Source organism: Vanessa tameamea, chromosome 26, assembly GCF_037043105.1.
Source record: "Vanessa tameamea isolate UH-Manoa-2023 chromosome 26, ilVanTame1 primary haplotype, whole genome shotgun sequence".
NCBI lineage: Eukaryota > Metazoa > Arthropoda > Insecta > Lepidoptera > Nymphalidae > Vanessa > Vanessa tameamea.
This window is the reverse complement of record NC_087334.1, coordinates 1618827-1637351: the sequence shown is the minus strand read 5'-3', so window position 1 is coordinate 1637351 and position 18525 is coordinate 1618827. Positions and strand designations below refer to the sequence as shown.

The window sequence follows — 18525 nt, the reverse complement described above, 5'->3', positions numbered from 1 at the left end:
TATCAAATGAAAATCTATTCTTATTTTATATTATTTTTAGGAATTCCAAAAACAAATGTCCCGATGGCATGCGACGTAATCCAGCATCGAAGCAATGTGATGGTAAACCTGAAAAAAATCTCGTAGCGTTCAAATCATCAGTGTTTTTGAAGTAATGTTATTTTCGTTCTTATAATATTTTTACAAAAAGACAATTTTATTTCAGATATAGATGAATGTGTAGAAGGGACGCACTTGTGTGATCAATACCAGAACTGTCTGAATATAAACGGCAGTTATGAATGCAATTGTAAGGTTGGTTTTAACCTGGATCCCACGACCGGAGCCTGTGTTGGTAAGAGTTTTTTTATAGGAAATAAATAAGTCACTAGAAGCCTAATTAATATATCCAGTATTCGACCTGAAATTAATATATGAATACTTATTATTATCCAATTTTTTTAAATAATTTCTTAAACCCGAAAATGCAGTAAAGCTAGATATTAACAGATTGTATATTCTAGATATAAATGAATGTGCAACCGATCAAAATACCTGTATTCCGGACTCCCAGCGCTGTGATAACACTGTCGGCTCATACCTGTGCATTAGATTGTTGTCTTGTGGGACGGGATACATCATACATCATTCTTCTAGCAACTGTGAAGGTAATTTATAAATATTTATAAATATTTATAAATAAATAAATATAAATAAATATTGGACAACATCACATACATTACTCTGATCCCAATGTAAGTAGCTAAAGCACTTGTGTTATGGAAAATCAGAAGTAACGACGGCACCACATACACCCAGACCTAAGACAACATAGAAAACTAATGAACTTTTTCTACATCGACTCGGCCGGGAATCGAACCCGGGACCTCGGAGTGGCGTACCCATGAAAACCGGTGTACACACTACTCGACCACGGAGGTCGTCAAATCGTAATTTGAATACCACTTGATGGAATATCACTTTTTCATTAGAGTACATTACAATTAAGGAAGTGGAAGGACCATAGACGAACATTTCAAAACAACAAATTTGAAATCCTTTTACACTTATACCATATAACTCAAACTAATTCTAAATTTTTTTTAATGAAATTATAAGGCGGATAAGCGGACTTTGGCGCCGTAAGAAATATTAACTATTCCTTAGAACACCAATGCGCCGCAATGTTATGTCCCCTATGCCTGTAATTAGATTGACTCACTCACCCTTCAAACCGAAACACAACATTACTATGTATTGCTGTTGGGCACATACCCTACCCAGTCCTTCTACCAAGTAAAAGATATTTTTGAAAACTCTAACATAATTTATAATATACGTTTATAATTCTAATAATAGTGCTAAGCCTATATTTTGAAGACTATTCTCTTCTTCTCTCTAAGCATTGATCGTTTAACTTACATAACCGTGATATTTCGCCGTAAATATATTCAAAATACATTACACGATTACTTAGATATTGACGAATGCGCTCTGGGTACACATAACTGCGCCCGTGCGGGCCCTGAGTACCAGTGCGTCAACATTCCCGGATCTTTCCGCTGTCAGAAACCCACGCCAGCACCGCCCGAATACGAATATGAATACTATGACTCCGAGTAAGTTGTTCTCTCCATGTGAGTTATTAGCTATTAAGGCCGTAAGGCACCAGATTAGATGTTAATGTATATGACTAAATATGAATTTGGTTTGCAATTTTATTGTAATATTTATGCAACAACTTTAAACCAATGTGTCACAAATATGAAACTAAAAGTTTTGAGAATTCTGCTAATCTTTGATAAATCGAGTAATATTCGGATAATCTAAGCATTGTTTTTCTATATATATCCGGTTTCATAGAAAAACAATTAATTTTGATTCTATTTTCAGAGAAGAAATCGAGGAAGGAGATAAAAACACAACTGAAACTGAAATTATAACAACTACTACTCCGACTCCTACTACAACTGAAACTAAAACTACACCAACTCCTAAATCTACCACAGAACATACACTTGAAGAGCCTAAAATCACACCAGCAGAGGAAGACTTTGATAATAGTATTAATTTAAATACGATTAACGAGGAAAAAAATCCAGAACCAGCATTTAAGTATCCCAAACCAACTGAACCTACATCACAAGAACCGAATAAATTCAAAGAAACTACTCCTGAGACATCATATTATCCAATTAGACATGAATTACCACAAGAACCTAGAATTGAACCTCCTGCTTACCGACCTACCCAGCCTAGCTATGAGCCAACGGAACCTACCAGACCCCCTGAAACTATAACTGAACATACAGAATTAGAATACTATACTGTATCATATCCTAAAGTTACTGAAACTACATATAGTCCTCTACCAGAAAGACCGACATCGCCTAAATTTGTATTTGTAAATTATAGTGAAGAAACAGCGACAGTCGTAGGACATAAAAAAAATGATGGATCAGTATTAGTAGATACTATTAATGGACCGAAAAATGAATGGACAAAAATGAATGAAAGACCTACAGATTGTCAAGTAGGCTTTGAAATGGATACGTACGGTGCTTGTTTTGGTGAGTTAAGAAAAAGAGAAATTTATTTAGTTCAATGATATAAGTATTTATTACGTATAGATAAAAATCTTATTCTATTGTTATAAGGTCCTGACATGTTTTCAATCCTTGGTTTGGTCCATAAAAAGATTAAGGGTTTTCTTTCAAAAAATAGTTACTTCCTTGCTTCAGAAACCATGTAGGATCCTGAATTTTCATGGATCATAGCATAGACATTTCCCACGTGGCAACTATTATTTATCTAGTGAGTTTATGTAGAGAGTGTGATATTTAGGCACTATAAATAGGACATTCCGCCAATAAAAATGTCTGTATTCAAATAAACCGTTGGAAAATTTTATTTTAGATATTGACGAATGCGCTACAAATCGCCACAGCTGTTCAGGCTTAACAGAAACATGTCGTAACACAATGGGAGGGTACTTGTGCGATTGCGCTTTTGGCTTCAGGAGGGATTTGCCAACAGGAGCCTGCGTTCTTATTACCAGCTCATCATCTACCACCACTAGTACATCTACAAGTACTACTACTAGTACAACTACCAGTACAACTACACCAGCTCCGACAACATCGAGCACTAAAAGTAAGTCAATATTTAGTATGAATTTCTTCTAATGTCTTCTAGTATGGATTTACTATATATAAACTATAACTATAGCCCTTAAAACAATTTGACAATATAAAGCTAAATATCACATATTTAAAGAATAAGACATTATTTCCTATCAAGGCTACTTTTGGGGATATCCAGATCAACGTAGTATGACTTCGAGGCCATTCCGACCAAGAAACATTTGCGATGTTGGATATCACTTAAATTCTGAAACCGGAAAATGTGAAGGTAAAAGTTTTAAAATATTTAATTTCTTTTCAATCGTATTTTAAACTTGAAATAATATATTAATATTTCATTTTAATTAAAAATAATATTCTTGATTTATTTTATATATATTTTTGGTTGTTTTAATTATTTAACGAACATGATTTCAGATATTAATGAATGCACAAACGGCCAAGCCAATTGTGCCTCAGTTGAAATTTGTATTAACAACGAGGGTGGCTATCGATGCGAGTGCCTGCCTAACTGGAGATTAGATCCAGAGAGACACAGGTGTGTGCCTGTCAGGAACAAGGGTAAATTCCCACCTGGATATAGTAATATACCTGGTAAGAATCATGTTTATAAGAACCTAAAAATACACAATTTATAAAAAAAATAAGTTACCCTAATGTTTTTAAGCCATATTCGTTAATTAATAATAACCAAACATAATATTCTTGATAAGTTATTTTATCTCTATTATTCTTTGTAATTCAATTTATACGTTTACAGCTTATCCTCGTGTTGACCCTAATAATATAATCCCTGGTACAAAAGGCGGTAGAAAGATCTCTAACCCCGAAATCACACAAATCGAGGACAGAGGATCAGTGTACAAATGTCCTTGGGGAACGAAACTCGGAGATGACAAGACATGCGAAGGTAATGCAAAAAGTTTCAGCCTGTACATGTTGGACTACCGGGCAAAGGCCTGTTCCACTCTCCAGGAACAGATCTCAGCTTATTCAGACTCAATTAAATTTGGTATGATACACATGTTGCAAAATTTCATCTGACATATGTAGGTATGATGATTCTTCTTTGTTGCCGAGCAAGAGAGGAATTTATCAACACTTGAAAATTCAGAGGTGCTTGCAAGAATTTGAGGGCGCCATCTACATTTACAGATTTACGGTCGAGCTAATAAATACAAAAAACTGACAATAATATCACAATCATCGTATAATTTGGACGTGACAATTTTATCTTCAATTTGTATTTTGTTCAGATGGATACCATTTCCTTACAATGGTTTAAATTTTTTCGTGTGTTTCATTTCATCAAACATTTCCGTTTGTAGATATAGACGAGTGTGCCACAGGAGAAGCTCAATGCGGCCCCTTGCAAATATGTACTAACTTGCCTGGCGGGTATACATGTAGCTGTCCGGTAGGACATAAACTAATTAGTGATCATCAGTGCGAAGACGTGGATGAGTGTTCTTTAGGTGGCAGTGTGGTAAGCTTAAAATAAATCTCTAAAAGTATTTATGTATATTAAGATCATGCCTTAAGATTCTGAATTTTACAATCTTCAACTACTGTAAATGTACCACTGTATCTCGAACTGTTGAAACGGAAGTAATTATTGAACTTAAACTGGACAATATGTTTGTATACCTTCGTGGTGCAAATATAAACGTAATTTAAATGATCGAAGACAAGTAACGCTAGTATTTAATAAAAAAAACTAATAATATATACAATAATCATGAATACTTTTGGTTACCTATTTTCAAACTATAATTTTAATTTCAGCCAGTCTGTTCACAACACGGAGACTGCGTGAACACAGTGGGTTCATATCAGTGTCAATGTCATCAAGGATTCACGTCAGCACCAGTTAATGATAAGGTTTGAGTACAAACAATATAATAAAATACAAATTGTTATATGATCTGTATGTAATAATGTCCTTAGTTGGTCACTTCTTGTATGTGTATTCCTTTGCTTTTGGGTACAGTAGGATAGGACAGCCGACTAATAACTAACTAAGGAAATAATATTAAGTTAATTCTTAAATTGTACATGAAGTAGATAGAGCAGGATTGAGATACAGATAGAATAAACATTTGATGACTACTTTATTTTATTTTTCTGTTTTGATTGCAGATATGCGTGGACGTGGATGAGTGCGTAGAATCTCGTCCAGGCACATTGTGCGAGCAGCGTTGCAACAACGTGTGGGGCACGTACCGCTGTGGCTGCCACCGAGGCTACCGTCTCAACAAGGACAACCGGTACGACAGCCAACGAAACATTTTTGATTTCACTATTTAATTTAGTTGTGCTGAAGATTGGTATATCAAGTCTCGTGTAACCTTTTTGGAAAAAACATTTCTTTTTTGTTTTAATAATATTAGAAAAGCACACACTCAAACAGACCAAACTCAGATGATAAGTGGTTTGACCAAACCTTTGACCAAAGACATAAATCAATAACGGAAAAAAGTGTCTAAAGATTTTTGTTCTAAACTCAAATGGCTTAAAAACTTCTCTGTGTTCTCAGCACTTGCTCTGATGTTGACGAATGTATGGAGTTCAAGCACAAGAACTTGTGCATCGGTCGTTGTCTCAACGAGCCCGGCAGCTACCGCTGCACCTGTCCGCCAGGATACAGGCTGTCTGAAGATAAGAGGAGCTGTATTGGTAAAATATAATACAAATGACCCTTTTAAAAATCCTAGATACCACTAACATTTTATTAAAAATTAGGTACCCTTATTTTATTTATCTTGATTAACTCAAAATGTACACCTTCCCATGGTCACAGGTGAAATTATGGTGAAGTGCGAAGAATTTATCAATCTATTTAGGTTCCTAATTCAAATGGCTATGGCTCTTTTTGAAGAAAATATGTTGTTCATTCAATTTCCACTTTAAAGATTTTTGAAAATTCGATTTCGATCTGTGAAATTGTCATCTATTGTCGATTATCAGCAGGAATCAGCCGCTAGTAACCTTCTTCGTTTAGAAAAACATCATAAATCTCTTGTGCCACAAAGCACTGTAACGTTTTGCATCCTTGCACAGATATCGACGAGTGTGAGACGGGTGCGGCGCCATGTGCACACGGTGCGCAGTATGAGGGCGCCAGCGATGTTTGTCTCAACACGCGTGGTGGCTACCGTTGTCATCGTATCACATGCCCACCAGGATACCAGCTCGAGAGCAAACAGTGAGTACTGTTAGCAACTTATAACACTCACCAAGGTCACGACTCCATGACTCCGAAAATAACAATATTCAATAAGTGATGATGTTCCAAAATACTATCTGTATTTAAATTTAGAAGGTCCATAATGCCATTAATAAGTAATACTTAATTATCTATATTAGTTTATTAATTTTTTATTCATGGTTTTGTTTTTTTTTTTTGTTTTGTAACTTGAAATTTTGATTAGTCTTTTATTTGATTTTTTTTTTGTGCTTTAATGTATATGTTGCCTTACTGTTCATGCAGTTATCACCTGTAATTGAGGTACCACTTCTTTTATTTTTTATTTTATGAACTGTGTGCTGTCATGTATCAGTGTGTACTTTGTTGGTGATCAAATAAATAAATAAAAAATAAATAAAATAAATATTATATATTTATACTTAATGCACACTTTTAACTTTCTACCGACGAAACCGTATTGTTTTTGATAGAGATAATTTGTTGAATTCTTGTTAAAAGCAATCTAAGTATCGCATTCAGCGTTAACATTTATTTATTTCAGTCGGTGCTCGATTATTCAAACCTACTGCCCTCCCACTGACTGGGAGTGCTCACACAAGCCAAGTACTTACTCCTACAACTTTTTCACGTTCGTCTCAAATCTCTACATACCTGAATCTAAAGTAAGTATAGAAACAAATCAAATCAAAATATACTTTATTCAAGTAGGCTTTTACAAGCACTTTTGAATCGTCATTTAACAAACTATTTAAAGTAAAGCTACCACCGGTTCGGAATGTAGATTCTACCGAGAAGAACCGGCAAGAAAAGAACAAAATAATTATATGTAAATGATTAATTTTAGAATTTCTTTTGGCAGATATTTTCATAGTTTTCTGATAGTTTTATTATTAGTATTCATACTCGAAAAGAGTTTAGTATTCAACTATTCATGATAACATTTTTGTATTTGATTTTAATCTGAATGTCATCGGTCGATGGCAGCTGAAGACGCAATAGACAACCAACGATCGTTCAATGATTTACTTATATTTTATTAGATATTTTTACTTTGGCGATCATTGCACAAAGTCGCAGGAAAAAGGTAAAAAAGGAAGTGATCATAACGATGATTCTCATGTCAATAATAACTGGAACGTTGATGCTTGATGATTATAGTGTTACAATCGATGATGTTAATGTATTTCCAGGTGGATCTGTTCACAATGCGAGGTCCACCGTGGGCGAACGCTCGCATGGTGTTCCAGCTACGCATCGTACAAGTAGATGCCCCACCCTCGGTCGCTGAGAAGGCTGATATTAACGCCTTCCTGTGAGTAGAAATGATGAAAGATATCAAAATTAAAAACAGCTAAAAGTCTTCTAAGTGAACCTTTATTTTTAGTAGTAGATATTTTTCAAGCAACTTTAGAATGTTAACGTGTGGTCCCACTCGTTTGAAATACATCATTACGTAAGATAAATCTGGATCATTTTGGCACTTATTGTACTGATTCGTATCCCAAAATTCTTAATTATTAGAAACGAATATGTGTATATTAACAACAGTCTTAAAATTGGCAGTATTTATCTTTTATTATATCCTATACTCTAACACTGTAAGAAGTATAAAGTTTTTCTAACACCGACAATGTATCGTTTATTTTTCCAGATTAATTCAGACCGGTAATCAAGCTGTGACGTCACTTGTTCGGCCTCTTGAAGGACCACAGAGCATAGAACTGGAATTGTCTATGACGCTTTACAACGGAGAGCAGTTCGGGGGCATTGCTGTTGCCAAGTTATATATTTATGTATCGGAATATGAGTTTTAGATATATTATAATAAAATTTTAAATTGTTTGTAGTTTTTTTAATTTCATTGTTTAAAAAGTAGTATACAAATAATCATTTCAAATAATTCAGTTTGACAAATGCATTAAAATCAGAAATTACTGAACTGAATGTATCAGTCAATAATATAATCATTAGGTATGTATAGAAAGAATTCCAAAAATATAGATATATTTTTTAATACATAATAGTTAATTAAAACATTATAGAGAAGTTAGACTAACTTCAAACATCACAAATAACAAAGGGCCCAATTGTGAACCCTGTGAGACACCAAAAGTCGGAGTGAAAGGTTTCGGTTTTAAGATATTTACTGTAAACCAAAGAGGTTTAATTTCCTTAACAGCGTAACCTTATCTACATCATGTATTTAAATCCTGTACGTAAGACGCTTTAATATCATTCACTTTCTCGTTAGATCTTTAATATGATACTGATAATACTTTATCAGTAAGGATATTAATTTACAAACAATGATTTTTTCATAAAACCGAGTGTAAGTCTTCAGAATTGAGATATATAATCTTACATGCCATGAAATCATTGGCAAAAAATTGATGGACCTATAGTTAGAATAATATTTATTCTTCTATTTTTAGAAGATTTTTCGATAATTTTGGAATAAATTCCTTCCAAAATTATGGAATAAATACTTGTACAAACGGTATATTTAAAAGGACTTTTTTGAGCTGTATAAATAAAACTTCACGTTAAATTTAATAAGTATTTATTTTAAAGCACTAGATTATATATTTCTAAAGTTTATTCATGTATAATATTAAGTTTTATTCAACCTTAAACGTTCCCACTTCAAAACAAAACAATGCTCATATCACAGTCCATTTTTAATATAACTATATATTTTATTATTAATAGTATTTATTATTTATGTTTATTGATCTGAAAATTTGTACTAATAGGTTTACAATAATCTATTTTAAAGGTTATTTCAATAATGAGGTACTGAAGATCACAAGTGGATTCGCAAAAAACAATTTAATTTATAATAATTCTCTTCAAAACACAGCCCACGTTTCCATATCTTAATCCATATTTATAACGGATCAATATTTTTCACTATTAAAAATACTTTACAGTATAGCTTTGGTTACTATAATCTAACAAAATGTCGATATTCACGATTTATTTATTGATTCCGTACCTATAAAGAAAAAAGGAACCCCTACATCATCACTTCGTTGCCCGTCTGTCTATCTGTCTGTCCGTCAAGACCCCTTCTCTCAGGTATAAAGTTTCTTCGTATAAAGTTAAAATTAGTACCAAATTCTGAGGTCTGCGGTCTCATTGCGTTGTTACATCAGTATCGGTTTATTTATCGGTCTAGTGGTACAGAATGCAGGATATTAAATTTATTTTTAATTTTTAACAAAATAAACTTAACAATTATTATAAATTAATAATAAACTGAATAAAATAATTGAAAACGGACTGGCGCGCCTTCGTAAACAAGTAGATCTGTACAATTTTTTGTTGATATACTAATATTTGCCTGACATTTTCATGTGATATATGAAACCCTACTTTTCGTTATTGTTATCCGCATCATTCTAATCCAGAGGAAGCAAGCTAATGGTAGCTTCTGAATTACCCCTCGTAATAAAATTAGACTATTCGTAAGCAAAACGAATTGTTTATTGTATATATTAACCGGACATAAACGAAGCGGCTGACGTTGTCATCTATAAAACTGTCATAATTTGTCTAAAATAAGTACCTCCGTCCTTGTATTTGATTTTTATTAACGCTTTGATAACAATTCTACTATATGATCTAATGTTGATATATAAAAAAACTAGTAATATAGTCTTATCATATTCTGAAACAAAATTGATGATTGTATTTACCAAAATCAGAAGTTTATCATAATTTTATTAAACATTTATCCCGATCAACGATTACTTTGCGTATTCTTGTAACATTAATATAACTTTTCTTGACATTTTACATGAAGTAAGTAAACTAATATCCAGTCTTTCCTTAACAATTGTCTTCCACTAATCAGTTTCTTTCCTTCGCGATATTCCTTATAAATAAATATATTACTATAAAATGAATTATGTTTAACACTAAATGATAGAATATTAATCCCCTACAATACTATATAACGATTTTATATTTGCTAAAACATTTTGAAAATTCTAGATTTCCATATTTTATTCGTAAGGGTCGACAATATTAAGTACAGTGAGGCAGCCGTCCTGAGATGCGATAGCCAGCGCTTTGCCCCCGTGCGCGCTCGCAACTCCCGTAACCTCTGCTGGAGCTCTGTATTCAGCTATGGCTTTACCATCTACAGTTCTGGAATAATTAACAGCTTCTTGTTTTTATTGATCAATGTAATTATCGTTCCTGATATTCTTATCTTCGGTAATGATATTTTTAGAAGGGTTTCGAATTTGAAAGAGCTAAATTTTAAAAATAAGTTTAATGGATATTCCAAATGTAGTCTTTAGTTTAATGGTTTTATTAATTTCTTGGTGGAAGGATTTTGTGCAAATATCTGGGGAAGTACCCACTGATCATATTCTACCGACAATCAAATTTGATATTTTTAGTTTTCACCTTCCATTAACTAAATCAGCTGACAAAATTTAAAAATTAATTTACAATCAAGATTATAATGTATTATCTGTATCTGTTTAATTTATCTGACATTCACTAAAAGTTCGATTATAAAACAATGAACTTAGCTTTTTATTCTTTGTAAGCCAATCATTAATGTGACATAACTCCTTACCTGAATACTCTCAGAGTCTTCCTTCCGCTATGATAATAGAAGACGTACTGGTCGGTCGAGCTAAACATAGTGATGATGGAGAAGACACCCTCAGCGGCTCTAGAGATGAGTTGCTGCACAGAAGTACCGCGCTTCAGCTCGATGAGGTCGAGTCCACCACGCGACGGCGCGCACAGCCCTGTCTTTCCGTCGCGAGTGCAAGCGCCGTTCCAACGTGGAACAAATCTGATGATTACGGTTTAACATAACATACGGCTCAACTTTTTATCTTAACCTTTTTCAAATTCAAATCTACCATAAACTAACACATGAATGAGACGAATGAATAAAATATGCACTTCATCAGAGAATATTTTACGTAATACAATGTTATGGATGGTATTCTTAAAATAAAAAACGAGACCAAATGACCTCAAAACTAAAATCAAGCTCCTTCATAATTAAATGAAGCTTAGTAATGCCAAAAATACGAAATATCGGACAAACGATTACAAATATTCGTTCTCTTTAGTTACATCTATTCAACATTCACTTGAAAGGACATGTTGAAACCACAAAATTAATAATTATTTCATTTGAAATTTAACCCGTGCTCAACAGCAGACGTAGAAACCTGCATTTTGGAAAAAAGTACCCATGTTATACTATATTCCCCCGCAGTAAAGATGCGTATTGATATTATTTCTTTACCGTTACAGGAAAGGAGAGCTTTTTTACACTCACCTTACATGTCTCTTAGTTTTGATATCCAATATACCGGCCTTGTCGTTTCCAATCACCGCGACCCAGTGGGGCTTGTGAGGTAACGCCGCTATGGACTGCATATCTTTTATCCCACTATTTTTAACGGGAATTCTGGAATTTTATTGGCATCGATCTTAGTCATAAAATAAACTGCATTAAATTAATATTTGATCATATTTTCATACAATTGGGAATCATTTGTATTTGACAATGTTAAAATATTACTTTACTTTACTTTATACTTTATTGTAGACCACACAGAGAAAATAAATAAATACAACATAGATCCAGCCTTAATAAAAGACGCGTACAATTTTGGCGGCCTTATCGCTACATAGCGATCTCTTCCAGGCGACCAACGGTGTAGGATAGGTTAGCTCATAAAATATTATTCTATTATATTAAATGAATACAACACATTATAAGGTTCACTTTTTTACCAAACTAATATTATTGTTAGGAATATATAAATATAATTCATTCGAACGATACGATAACGAACCCCACCCTTTTCTCATCTTTTGAGTACTCTTTTACAGAACAGTATGGCATATTAATGGTTTTTTGTTATTTCTATAGTCAGGACTATCAATATGGTCATCACCCATTGGCACTATTAAAATATTAACCCTGGAACGTCAATGCGCCACTAACCTTGACAACCATATATGATAATTGTTTTTTAATATTTGATCTCGATTTAAATACTAAAATATAGTCCTCACGATCCAACTCACCTATGTAACCTTGCACCAGTCCTCGCGTGGAAAACATGCAAACATTCCCTGGAAGACTTGTCCATTCCCGGAGCCACAATATGATGTTCATCAGCGGAAACTACCGCCGCTCTATACCCTGTTCCACGAATTTCATAATCTACTGTATAAATTTTTTCTCCGTCTGAAATAAAAATGATCTAATAATATTAAAATATAAATATCATGAATTAAAAAGAAAAAATCACCTAGTTGCTGACGCGGATTCTATTTTCGAATCGAAGATACATTATAGATAGATAGATTTTATGACATTCATTAAGTACGCTGCATGTTTAATATTAAATAATGATTCTGACTCTAAATTCGTGTATATGCCTGAACTATTTCCAATCTTCTCGAAGTTGTTGGTTTTCCGATCCATCTGATTATTAGAGTGAGAGAATAGCATATAGTATTTGGGCATACTCTTGTATATTACAATAAGCCTCGCGCAAATGTGCTAATTCCCAAGGGACTCTAGTCTACTAGAGAAAATGGTGGTGTCAAAAACGGTCAGGAAGACATCTGATGCATTTGCTCTTTCCTTGCTAGTTATAAATAAACCTTCTGCTACATCTTTGCTTATGGAAGTATACAGTTCAGATCTTTAAGTATCAAGTTTTTGGTATTACTTACCAGGTATGGTCCTAGCAACGATGTGAGCAACGGCCAAGTTGTCAACATTATCCGTCGCCAGTAACATATCAATTGTTATTAATTTTGAACCGTCTTCTAAAAGTAAGAGCTGCTTAATGCCTTTTTGTTCTTCTTTAAATACAACCTTGAAATCAAATAATGTTAATTCATTTTAATTCTAAAGTAACTTAATAATTTTAGAGAGATGAATACACGATCGTTATAGTTCTTTTGTACATCTTTAAAATGACTCATGGCTCATAATAAGCTGACACCTGAGCCATGATTCAGCTCATGGATTTGATCATAAAGTGTTGGTAGGAAAATATCCCTCGTATTATGTTATAATGTGATCAGATAAAAATCTTTAGTCCGCGGGCGCGTGCACGTTTTCATCTTGGTTTCGGAATATAGTTTGGTAAGAGTGCACAGCATTTAATTTTTGTCCCGAAAAATTTGTGAACGTTAATGAACGCTAATGAAGGTGAATGAATAATGTGAGTGATGAGAGTAATTGTAAATTGTCGATACATTTCTATTAATATTATTGTGTTCGAAGGTATTAACTATTATTATATAAAGATTTGTTAGCTAACCTGTCGGTCCTGTGTGTCCCATACGATGACGCAGCCCGACTCCGCGGTGACGACGTGCGTGCCGGCGGGCGTGATGTGCGCGTGCGTGACGATGGCGCCGAGCGGTGCGTCGGCGAGCTGTGCCAGCAGGCGGCCTGCACTCGTGTCCCACAGCCCCCAGCAGCTGCGCGTCACCGTCACCGCTAGCGGCACATCGCAGGCCAGGCTAGAAGGCGATGGTTGCCGATTATCAACTTATTATAACTTTACCAATAAAACGCTTATGAAGCATAGCTAAAATATGTCATTGTGTCAGTTTATTTCTCATTCTTGATTTCTCTGTTAGTTCTTTTATTTTAGATTTATAATCAAACAAAATAATCTTCTCAATTACAATTAATTTTTTGAGTAAATTCGGTAAAGGGTGCTCGACTTAAATTAATGCGACTTGTCGCTTAAGACCTTGATATACGAGTAGGTACGTTACATTAAAGATTAGCTCATGATCGTTCTACGTAGCTATGTATCGGCTTGAAGCAATTATTCGACACCCTTATACGTTGATAGTAATATACCAGAAACCTTTAGGCAAGTGCCAAAATCAAATATCATCTTCAGTTTGATATTTATGATATTTATATACTTCTTCTTGTAAGTAACCCAGTGTAACTGCAAAGTGCCTTGCATTACATTTTAGGTCCTAAGGTCAGATAAAGATATAAATGACTTATACATCAACAGACCCGCATTGGAGCAGCGTGGTGGAATATGCTCCATACCTTCTCCTCAACGGGAGAGGAGGCCTTAGCCCAGCAGTGGGAAATTTACAGGCTGATTATGTTATGTTTATGTTACATCAAATTACAAGAAAATTAACCTGATTGATTCAATGGGCAGTTCCTGTCTATCGATCTTATGGACTTGTTCAAATATATTGTCAATGTTCCATATCTTCACTGTTCTGTCTATGGAAGAGGTGATCACGTTGTTCCAAGCACCTACAGTTAGGGGCTCCAACTGAACAATTCTACCAAAGTGAGCATCTAGCACTTTAATCAGCTTTGTCGTTTCTAGACTCCAGACATACAGGTTCTTCCTAAACATTATCACATAATTCAATTGAGTAAATAAAAAAGGTTTTTTCTAAACATTCGTGAATAGTTAAATAATTGAATTAGTTGGAAATATTCACCGTGTAGTGTATGTCTATATATATATATATTTGACTTTGTTATATTATTTTATAGATTTGGTAAGATCGCCGGTATAAGTGAGAATTACTGGCGTAAAAAGTGTTTTAGATTTCTTTAATTGCTCATGTTTATTGGCAAGAGTGATCACGTACAAGACATTAGGTGACCTATTTGATCCATTGATTTTCTAAATTCAATAAAAAAAAATTGTCCAACAAATTGAATTTCTGCAGATACAGCTTTGAGGTGTAGAAGACAGAGATACTCATAATTTATGTTATTATCGTCTAAGCATTCTTAGAGATATTTCAATTCACTTGTTTTTTAATTATGTTTAGTTTATATAAACTAAAACCACGTAAATAGAGGATGAAGTATATACATACCTTACTCCAGCCACAGCATAAGTGTTATTATTACTGATCATAAACGAGTTAGAAAGTGTCATTTTCGTGGAAATATTCCTGATAGTATGAGGGAGTTTTAGGACTATACCCTCTAATCGTAAATCTTTTTCTTGTACATCTTGTTTCTCTTCCTGAAACGTAAAATTATCGACGTAGCTTCTAACATTGTTTTAATCATGGTTTGCGTCATCATTATTGTATTTTATAAATATAGTTTTTTTATTAGAAACTCATATTGCATTTAAATCTTCAAATATATCAGTACTTACTACTTCTTCTCCTTTTTTATCGTCGCCTTCCTCTTTGTTCTTATCATCTACATGATTACCTCTTGGTATGACATTGTTTAAATCCCAAACTACGAAACTATACGTTGTTGTCGCTATAATTAAATATAATTTAGTATCAAACATTTTAAATTTCCATTTCTAATATTAAGTATTTCAAAGGCACTGCTTATATATGTATCTCGTCTTTTAATTAAGTTTTCGATTTTGCTCTAAAAGCACGTACACCGAAATTCAATTTGATTTGGTTAAAACTATGTTTGTGTCCTATCACGATGATAAAATGAAAATAAATATCAACTGTTTACTTATTATTTTAATTGTACAGTGTAACGAAATAATCGTAATTTCAAGTCTCGCGAGACTAGTCAAGAGTTGGAAGATGAAGTGTTCGGCGATTTAATAACAAAAAAAAAGCATATATCTGATCTGACGTCATGTAAATTTATTTAATTTACATGGTCACGTGTTCTATTTACTTTAAAATGCCCGATACGTTATTCCAATTACCTTTGTCTGATATAATGAATCTTCGAGAATGAATTAATTAATTTAATTCTTACCAAGTAACATCCGATCCTTTTTACCTCTCTTCAACTGCAGCATTGCTTCTGCCGTGTCCGTGTATTGATGATGCAGTTCTTCAATTTTGTTCCATGTTTGTTGTTCTTCGTTTAATTCATATATCGAAATCTGTATTTTTTTTAAATGTAATGGAAAGAAAAGTAAGGCAACCCACTGATTCCATGTTAGCTTTATATATCGCTTTTGAAATATAAATAAGCCTTTGTCGATACTATCAATATGCTAGTAACTGTTCTATAAGAAAATGTAGGTTATAAGGAAATTGTTTGCGATAAAATTACTGGTGACAAGACAGTATCTTCCAACCAGTTTTACTTCTGATTGAAGGTCCATCCACGAAATATATATATATATATATATTTTGTGGTTATATAGCATTTATTAAATCTTGTAAATCTACCATAATAATAAAAAGTACATAAACTTAATAATATAAATAAAACTACAGTTTTTAAATTATCATTTCACCAATTATCATCTTGATTTTTAAACGATAAGTTTTACCTGATATCCTCTTTCGGGGTCACTCGTGTAAATCTTAGTCCAGTATTTATTTAACGTGAAAGCGCCACGACACTTTAAAGGTTGCATCCAAGTCCCAGACTTGCAAAAATGCACCAGGAGCCGGTCGTCATCCAGGTCTCCGCTCCACTTCGCAAGGACTAAGTTTTCCAAGTCGCGGAATTCTATCGCTGAAGATAGCATTGTCATTAGACTGTGGTAGTTCAGTAAACAATTGTTACGGTTGACTTTTTATGATTTCAAGAACTAAATATTTAAAACGTTTTAGAACGAAATATTTTATTGTTACTTTTGTCAGTATTATTTAACATCCCGCTTTTTGATCAATTATAATAATTGGGAATTTATTGTGTGTGTTCGATTTTCGAAAATCGAGCTCTCATCGAATCTTTACGTTTTGAGGTCCAAGGATACAGTTTTGACTATTTACAGTGTTCAAGAATAAAAAAAAATGTATAACGGATATTTACCTTTTTAAAAAATATATATAATATTGTTTATTTGCACTAATAATTATTCTTTTTATTGTCACAAATACTATTTTTTTTAACATTGTCCTGTTAATTAAAACTATAACATTTATTCACATTAAAATTAATAAGTCAAATTCCGAGCGTTCACTGCGTTCAGCGTTACTTTAAAATATCACATTATCGTAAAAAAATGTCTCATTTTCTCCGTTATGTTTTTCAATATCTGCTACCATTTTAACCCTAATTCAATATCTCGCACTCAGTTACCCGATTTTCGATCGGGAAGTCAGAAAATTCACGCCTCGTAACCTAGTCTACCTAATAAATCTCAATATCGAACCCTACAGGCTTTATATCCAAAACACCGGGAAGTTAAGGATAGCCTGCAGAATCAAGCATTTCATTTTATAATTTTAAATATCTATATAGTTAAAATAACTTCCAATTTAAGCTTACAGAGAATTTCCCAATGTTCATCATCATACGGTGCTGAATCGGGAGCAGCCTTGGTATCTTCCAGCTCTCCCCTCATGCTGTACTGCACCCAAGAATTAGGGCCGTATATGAACATGTGGTGGTTCAAAACATAAACACCACGCACTGTCTCACCTAAAATTTAAAGAAAGTTATTAAGCTGAAGAAGCTAGTACTACAAATTATTATTGTAGCTCACCTTCTTCCAATGGATTTTCAAGGGTGATGTATTCACTGGTCAGCATATTTAGAAGAATGGACTGGAAAAAACATATAAATATTATATATAAGGATTTTTTAACGACATACATAGCTATTAAAACACAGATATCGACAACAAAAGTTGTCACTTACAACAGAATTATTGGTAGACGCAGCAGCCCATTTGTTATCTGGTGACAGTTCCAGGTTTTGCATAATACCCTCTAATTGCGGACAAAGGTCTCTAGCCAGGTCTGAAGTAGACAGATCCCAGGATATGACCCGACTCGAAATGGACACAACGTAACGTTTGTCTGAGCTGAGACGGAAGCCGAATACAGCGAATTGATGACCTTCGAGCGAGTACTGAAATGACATATGGTTTGGTTAAGGGAGATCTGGATATCTGGCTCGATAGCTTCCAAAAATATTAAATATGACATTTCTAGAATAATTTAAGTTAGTTAAAATCAGCTATAAAGACGAGCAGAAGGAAATAAAAACAGCAAAATTTTAATCGACGTGTTACATTTAAAATATAATTTGATGACGTCCGTAGTTGAGTTAGGTGTACACCGGTTTTCATGGGTATGCCACTCCGAGGTCCCGGGTTCGATTCCCGGCCGAGTCGATGTAGAAAAAGTTCATTAATTTTCTATATTGTCTTGGGTGTGAGTGTATGTGGTACCGTCGTTACTTCTGATTTGCCATAACACAAGTACTTTAGCTACTTACATTGGGATCAGAGT

General features: G+C 33.7%; 2 protein-coding genes across 2 annotated transcripts in view; one reads left to right on the top strand and one right to left on the bottom strand.

The window, feature by feature from the left end:
- LOC113398392 (fibulin-2-like) overlaps positions 1-8172 on the top strand; it is a 31054-nt gene extending 22882 nt beyond the window's left edge. Inside the window, exons 12-28 of the mRNA XM_026637119.2 lie at positions 41-102; positions 206-334; positions 504-647; positions 1457-1598; positions 1873-2549; positions 2896-3132; positions 3280-3390; positions 3540-3716; positions 3883-4032; positions 4451-4608; positions 4908-5003; positions 5262-5389; positions 5659-5798; positions 6183-6327; positions 6872-6992; positions 7521-7642; positions 7982-8172. Of these exons, the coding sequence (XP_026492904.2) occupies positions 41-102; positions 206-334; positions 504-647; positions 1457-1598; positions 1873-2549; positions 2896-3132; positions 3280-3390; positions 3540-3716; positions 3883-4032; positions 4451-4608; positions 4908-5003; positions 5262-5389; positions 5659-5798; positions 6183-6327; positions 6872-6992; positions 7521-7642; positions 7982-8144 (2902 nt within the window). The 3' untranslated portion in view covers positions 8145-8172. The remainder of the gene's footprint in view (positions 1-40; positions 103-205; positions 335-503; positions 648-1456; positions 1599-1872; positions 2550-2895; positions 3133-3279; positions 3391-3539; positions 3717-3882; positions 4033-4450; positions 4609-4907; positions 5004-5261; positions 5390-5658; positions 5799-6182; positions 6328-6871; positions 6993-7520; positions 7643-7981) is intronic.
- A 2146-nt stretch (positions 8173-10318) lies between these two features.
- LOC113398409 (NACHT and WD repeat domain-containing protein 2) overlaps positions 10319-18525 on the bottom strand; it is a 37396-nt gene continuing 29189 nt past the window's right edge. The window contains exons 19-32 of the mRNA XM_026637144.2: positions 17930-18142; positions 17775-17835; positions 17558-17710; positions 16611-16798; positions 16085-16214; positions 15504-15616; positions 15214-15365; positions 14512-14730; positions 13656-13860; positions 13060-13204; positions 12403-12565; positions 11645-11776; positions 10922-11146; positions 10319-10482 (exon numbers count right to left, since the gene is read on the bottom strand). Of these exons, the coding sequence (XP_026492929.2) occupies positions 10338-10482; positions 10922-11146; positions 11645-11776; positions 12403-12565; positions 13060-13204; positions 13656-13860; positions 14512-14730; positions 15214-15365; positions 15504-15616; positions 16085-16214; positions 16611-16798; positions 17558-17710; positions 17775-17835; positions 17930-18142 (2244 nt within the window). The 3' untranslated portion in view covers positions 10319-10337. The remainder of the gene's footprint in view (positions 10483-10921; positions 11147-11644; positions 11777-12402; positions 12566-13059; positions 13205-13655; positions 13861-14511; positions 14731-15213; positions 15366-15503; positions 15617-16084; positions 16215-16610; positions 16799-17557; positions 17711-17774; positions 17836-17929; positions 18143-18525) is intronic.